The sequence below is a fragment of the Nannobrachium achirus genome (genome assembly GCF_963921795.1).
Source record: "Nannobrachium achirus genome assembly, chromosome: 2".
Classification (NCBI taxonomy): Eukaryota; Metazoa; Chordata; class Actinopteri; order Myctophiformes; family Myctophidae; genus Nannobrachium; species Nannobrachium achirus.
In genome coordinates, this window is record NC_137811.1 from 35427034 (window position 1) to 35434595 (window position 7562).

The 7562-nt window shown below is 38.3% G+C and overlaps 1 protein-coding gene across 1 annotated transcript; it reads left to right on the plus strand.

Annotated features, from left to right (window-relative positions):
* Nucleotides 1-427: 427 nt before the first annotated feature.
* On the plus strand, nt 428-2973 carry LOC308297945 (sodium channel regulatory subunit beta-1; the record flags this gene model as incomplete). Its single annotated transcript, XM_080741509.1, has 3 exons — nt 428-604; nt 952-1189; nt 2810-2973. 3 exons carry the CDS (start codon nt 428-430, stop codon nt 2971-2973), a joined length of 579 nt encoding a protein of 192 aa, XP_080597635.1.
* Nucleotides 2974-7562: the final 4589 nt, after the last annotated feature.

A 7562-nucleotide genomic window follows, 5' to 3' on the forward strand; every position in this document is an offset into this window, starting at 1 on the left:
ATCGCAATGGACATGGACTCTTTTGGAAACTGTTTGGAATAATATCAACACTTTGAGCTGACAAAAGAACTGAATAAGAACGAGGCAAAGTTCCGTTACACTGCCAAGTGGGAGTGAAAATGATACGCCATTTAGGCCTGTTTATCTCCGTTGTCTTCTGCCTATGCGGTAAGTTAAATGATAAAGGGAGGGATCTTGGTTCTGCAGGTGCAATATAGGTTTATGAGTAGGGCTAGTCTACCGTGCTCTTGTCCACTACCACCAGTAACAAATATTTTCAGAAACCTTTGAAATTGTTTTATTAGCTTTTGACTCATATGTTATTCTGCATCACACTGGTGTATATCATAAATCCACACATACAATATTAATGGCAGCATTAATGAGTATACTGAGTATTAACTATGATGCTATTATTACTATTACTATGTTATTAGTGTCTCAGTGCCATGGTGGCTGTGCAGAGGTGGACTCTATGACAGAAGCTGTGGCTGGGAAAGGATTCCTTCTGGGCTGTATTTCCTGCAAGATGAGAGAGGAAGTGACTGCCCAAGCCACTGTGGACTGGTACTTCCAACCAGATGGCGAGGAGGAATTCATGCATGTGAGTATGCATTTGTGCTCTGGGGTCAATTAATTCACCTACAGCTAAATAAGGAATACTGTTGTCTGGGTGATTTAGGGGACCTTGCATCAGACAAAGACAAATTGGACAAAAGAAAATGTTTAAAATGTGTTGATCTGTTGATGATAGATCTGGGATCCCATTCAGTTAAAAAGAGATTAATGATAGACTAGTTAACACTATATTTTCATATCAATTGTAATCAATTATATCACCATTGGAGTAGTGACTTCACTGTTGGAATATTCTATATTTCCAGATAGCAGCACACATTCAGTAAACATTTCCAGATAATTAGACGTTATCTCTGTTGTCTACCTAATCAGATCTTCCACTATGACCACCCCAGCGCCACCATCCTCCATGAAGATTTTAGCGATCGTCTGACATGGAAAGGGACATTACAAGAGGATATTCAAATAGGAGCTATCTTCATGCACAACGTCACCTTTAACGACACGGGTACATACCGCTGCACCATCCGGCGTACCCTCTTCTACCACCCGCTGTTTGAGAAGGATGTCATCATAGAGAAGGACGTTGAGCTTAGCGTGGTGGCCAAAGGTGAGGAGTCCACCTAGTGATTTCTTTATGCTGTGTTCCATAAGACCGGAATCTTACTATTATTAATGTCTGGTGACCATTATATTATGCTTTAACTATTAAAAATAGCAGATATACAATTTAGGCATTTAGCAGACGCTCTTAATCCAGAACGATTTACAATAAGCAAGGTAATACATCAATACAATAAGCAAGGTAATACATCAATACATCAACATCAATACATCAAATGCATAGAAATATCAATGTAGACAAAAAAAAACGTAGGTCGACCAAGCACCTAATCAGTAAAAAGCTTTATATAAAACCTAAAAAATGCTATCTAGTTTTCATGTATTTATAATTGTCAATGGGGGTAGGCGAGTGCTACGGGTGCTATTGGCAGGTGAGTCTGAAGAGGTGAGTCTTCAGGCCACGGTGGAAGCTAGGGAGTGAGTCTGTTGTTCTAAGTGCGACAGGGAGTTTATTCCACAGTTTGGGGGCCAAGAGGGCAAATTGTCTAGGACAGATATTTGTCCTGGGGTTTTTAGCGAGGGTGCTGTCAGCATCCTTGTGTTAGCTGATCTGAGTGAACGGGTGGGGTTGTAGGGGTTGATCAGGCTTTGGAGTTATGGAGGTGCCATACCTCCATACCTCATACCTTTGAAGGCCAGCATCAGTGTTTTGTATAGTTTTGTAGTGCAGGCCGCGACCGGGAGCCAGTGGAGGGAGCGGAGAAGGGTGGAGACGTGAGAATTTTGGCTGGTTGAAGACCAGTCGCGCCACAGCATTTTGGATCAATTGGAGAGGCTTAAGTGCACATGCCGTGTGCAATGAAAACTAATTTTAAAACTAAGCATTTTTATCTTGTCAATATAGTCTTAGTGTTTTGCCAATTATTTGGGGGCCCAATTATTTAGGGTATTGTCCTCACGGCCCACCAGGGGCCCCGGCCCACAGGTTGTGGCTAGGGTTGCTGCTTTTGGGGAAACTTTACTGGCTTCTTTCAACATAATATGTCCAGACAAATTACCATAGTCTACATTGGCATATTAGCTTGTTTTAATAATAATGTTCTCTTATTTTATGCTAAGAAATTACTTGTTTCAAGAAATAACTAAATATTAAATAATCATGAAACAGCAAGGATAATTTAAGATTTCATTTTGATTCATGAAACAAGTTAAAAATGATCTGCCAACACGTTGAGATAATTTGAGGAGAATATACTAGACTGTGTGTGTGTGTGTGTGTGTGTGTGTGTGTGTGTGTGTGTGTGTGTGTGTGTGTGTGTGTGTGTGTGTGTGTGTGTGTGTGTGTGTGTGTGTGTGTGTGTGTACAGTACATACTGTACATAGGACGCCTACATACATAAAGTGTCCTTTAATACCAATTTCACCCTTAATTTAATGTAAAGACTTACAGTCTTGTCACCTTGCTCTCTCACTAGTCAAGCAAACATAATGAAGACCTCCAGCAGGTCAAAGTGTTTTTTGTCTTCAATAAAATCTTGGCAGCAAGAAGACAGTGTTAGAGTTTTTCTCTTTAGTTTGTGCTTTTTTTCATCCAGCACACTTCATAATTATTTGGACCACCTTTACTGCATCCGTTCCATAATGCCATCCTCCTCCTTCTCCCCAGCCAATCGAGAACTGACGTCTGTGATCTCAGAGATCATGATGTATGTGCTCGTCGTGTTTCTGCAGCTGTGGTTGATCTTGGTGCTGGTGTATTGCTACAAGAAGATCTCAGACGATAACGAGGCCCGGGCAGCCCGCAAAGCAGAGAGAGCCCAAGCCAAGTGAGTCCCGGCTCTTTATGTTACGCTGGTGTCACACACTGAAAATAGCCAGTCTACAAGCCCACAACGTGTTGTAGAGTGAGCGTTGTGAGCTTGTATATTTTGGTGAAGGTACAAGTCAGATAAAAGAAGACATACTTAAAGCACCATTTCAACTTCTTCATTCACACTATAAAGTAAAGTAGTACATGCTCTAATTGTACTTACACCTTTAATGAAAAGGTAATACTACTGACTACATTATATCTTATGTACTGACCGTTTCAGCTCAAATCCTTAAAGGACAACTTTGTTTTTTTACAACAAGGGTTCATATTTTAGATAGTCATTAGAGAAAAGAAATGATGAGTGTTAAAATGTTTTTATTTACTTCTTTCTATAGTTTTAGTGATTTTTAATGATTTTGATTTGCATGCGGCATGCATGCAATATGGATTTTTATATGGATTTTAAGCCCATGCACAAGATGCACCACAATCTTTCATGGGCAGATGTGACTTATGGGGGCTGGTGTAAATAGTAACAAAGACATTGCCGGCTTATTGTGTCTAAAAAGACATATTTAGTAGGGAAGTCTGATATTATCGGCCGATCTTAGCATAAGAATTAATATTGGAAAATATTGGTAATTTTTTTAATCAAAATACTAAAATTGCTAAAACAATAAAAAGTAGTAAATGAAAACATTTTAACACACATCTTTTATTTGTTTGTTACCTTTTTGTAAAAAAAAACAAAGTTGTCCTTTAATGTATTTTTTAAAATCTCCTAAATATGCTATCTACAAGCGTCCCTGCTCAGTGCACCACAGCACCCTGACCTTTCATTTTATTCATGTGTGAGAAAATATGTCAATTTCTTCAAGTACATTTTGTCTGGACAAAGGTCATATGAAATACAGAACAATTCGAACTCTATTGGTAATCATATTATAATTCTGTATAATTGTAGAACTGTTTTGTTTCCAGACCTGTAGAATCAAAAGAGAGCTGTGATGGCGTGCAGCCAGAGAACCCTGGTAAGTTAAAGTTTCTCAACTTCAAATAGGCTAATAAACACAACATAACATTTATTAAATTGGGGGTTGAAATGAAAAAGGATGAGAATTGTAGCTTTAAATCATAATTAGTGAAAATATGATTTAGCAAAGTATGTTGTAGTTAATGTCATAATAGCAATGGCAAGCAATGGCCTTTCTTTGGCAGCTGGACATTTGAGGACCATTTTTACTTTTTTATTTTTATCCACCAGGTGAAGAGAACATCTAGCACACTCTACAGTTGTCAACTGGGATTACAACACTATGAGACTGAAGAAGATATTCATCTTACATCTTGGCTTTTAATCCCTTAACACATTGACCGCCATTTTAACATACCTCCGTACTCCCACCTGCCATTCGTCTCCATAGACTTCCATGTAATTGGGTGTGCACGGATCATGCACACCCATGCCTAGATAATGCACCACGTGTGTCCACATTGCTCACAGCTTTCAAACAAAAAAATCCGAATGGAAATCCGTTCAGGCATTCATGAGATAACAGCCACTATGTTTAACAAAGATGGCTGCCAAAATGGCTGCCATGCTTGAAAGATGGGGTTGCTATGGGGGTTAAACATGCAATTTCGCGATTGCTATCATGCCTACTCCATTTTTGGGGGTCAAAAAAAAAATTTGAAAAAAAAAATTTTTGAATTTTTTTTTTTTTTTTTTTTTTTTAATTCTCGGGACTATCGGGCCTGGCGGGGAAAGACATTGGAATAATCTCGGGACTATCGGGCCTGGCAGGGAATGAGTTAATGAACACTTACAATACTGTAGTAAAGTAATGCAACCTGTTTGATTTAGGGAAATATAGATGTCGCATGTCCAAATTGTGATAATCTTGGCAGGTGCAACATATACTTAAGAATGTTTTAGACCTTTTAAGATCATCGCATAGCATAATTATTAGCAAATGTTTTCTAATCAGATACTAGGGCTGCACTATCGATTATTTTATTAGCGATCATTCTATGGATTATGTATAAGCAGTTTTTTTATATATATTTGTACGAATTATGTAAATGAATCAATTAACCACTTTATACTTAGTGTGCCAAAATAGTGAAAACTAGCTACTAGCTATTTTCTTATCTTTTTTTCCCATATATATATATATATATATATATATATATATAATCGATTAGTTTGAATTAACTGTTGCACCCATGTCAGATGTACTACATTATAAATAGCCATGCATTTCACCCAGAGGTGTCAGAGCATGGTAGTCAGCAGGAGATTTTACACTGGTGAACCTGCATGTGATTGTTGTCATGGGACAGTGTTTACCAACTAATGTCTTGGCATCTTAGAGCCGCAGTGATGTATGTGCCTGCATGTTATTAGGTAAAACTGTACAGCTGTCTAAGCTTGCTGTGATTGCACTGGATTATTATCATTATCATTATTAATTATTAATCATTATTATGTCTTAATGCATTTGTCTGAACTCTGTCTTGTTGTTGTAATCATAGTCTTAACGGAGCTGATGTTATTGATAGCGCTCATCGATTGGGTAAAACAGACTAAAAAACGCACTAACTGTCCATTTTCCATGGATGGGATTGGCAGAAAAAAATCTCTATTAAAACTGGATAACTATTACCCCTATTTATTTACTAATGTATTTTAAAGTGAATCTTTCTTTATACTTGGCATTGCAGTTCCTAACTTTAATAGCCTTCTACCTACCATAGACTTTTGGTGAACAAACACACAGGATCTGCACAGTCGGTAGAGAAGGACATTTGGAGGTGATTGTGCTGTAACTTAATCTTGTCTGAGTATGGATGTGGTCTCTCCGCTGTCTGAAAGCAGCTTTGTTCTGCTACTGCCCAGCGCCATCCTAATGCACCATGACAACACTTGTACAGACAGGACATATCAACGCTGTCGGGTGGAAACCTTGGCTTGTATGTTCAAAACGGTTACTTTTAAGAACATGTAAAATTAAAAAAGAATAAAGTGTTTTCCAATCGATCCAATGTAGTAATTATTTAGTAATAAGCTATTGTTAATACTTTTCATTGGTTCAATATTTATAAAATCCACAGGCACTTAACCGCTTCCAAAAAAAAAAAAAATTATACCCCAACACCAAAACTATGCCAACTAAAGCATTTGTATCATCCACAAAGAAAAGCATGTCCTGTTGTTGTGATTTAAGAAGGCGAATCACCCCATTACTGAGGATCTGACCTTGTCCTGTGACCTCCTCATTTCATTAAATGTGTTGACATGTTGAACATGGTCTGTGACTATCATGTGTGTACATACGAGCTAGAAGTAGGAGGGCACAGTTTGTGGCCGAGAGTGGGTAGATGTGCATCGTGAGTGTAGGTGTATTTGGATTATACAGACTGCAGAGACGCGCATATGAGACTTACAGTATACCAAAACATTGGGAATAACAGTAATAATCAACTTTATGGAAAGCTTTTTGGTAACATGCACTAATTACCAATCCTTTAAAAGGTAAGTTTGTGTTTTTTTTGTTTGCATTTTTAATATCTTTCTTCCATTCAAATATTCAGAAATGTGTGCAGTAACGTTCAAGTATGTACTCTGACATACACTTAAAATATGCCAAATTTCTCTTTTACAAAGGTCAACAAAACCAGAGCCCAAGGGTGAAAAGCAGGTGCTCCCTCAACAAGAAGTAGAACACATCTCCTGACTTATTGTTACATGTAAGGAAGCTCAGACAATAATTCCTGATTCTTTGTGATATCAATTGTGTGAAACTGAGCAAACATTGTTTTCAACGCCTGCTCTCCGACCATAGGTGTCCCCGTTGCCTTCCCACTGAACAGACATCAGACGTGAAGAATGTTACACATCAACAGCACGGAGCTACAGTCTGTCCTGCTTGCCTTTCTGCAGCACTGCCTGAATGGAACAGGCATACAAGTGCCAGTGCCACCTCAAAACTACAGCACCCAGCAGGCTCTGCTCCAGCTAGGCGGGGCAAGGGCTCAAGCTCAGTCACAGGGAATTATGTATATTCTGCTGGTTGTGGGCATGTTCAGTTTCTTCACATTTGGCATCATGCTTAGCTACATCCGCTCCAAAAAGCTGGAAAACTCCAATGATCCCTATCACCAATACATTGCCTATGACTGGGCCACGGTGAAAGCCCCTTCTAGAGTTGTTGTACACGCAATGCATGGCACAGCTGCAGGTAATAGAACCAGTGACAAAGAATCTACCATCATCTGCAACCCTGCTGCAACACTGGAGCAATTAGAAGGCTAGATGAAGACAATTATACAGCAAATGGCTAAGAAATCGTAATATGATTTATGTTTGAAACATACTACATTGCATTCTTTTTTAATTAATTTACTTTTCTTTTTGTGATTAATACTTTTTATTGCGGTTCAGATTTGAACATACACATTTGAAGAAATGTACAAATATTGTTAATGTTACATGGCAACAAAACATTACAATATTAGTGTGTTAGAATTAATAACCTGCTCTTATACCATTCCAGTTCCTCTAAGTTCCTCTAACAAAAATGTTGCTTGTACAATACATTTCTTA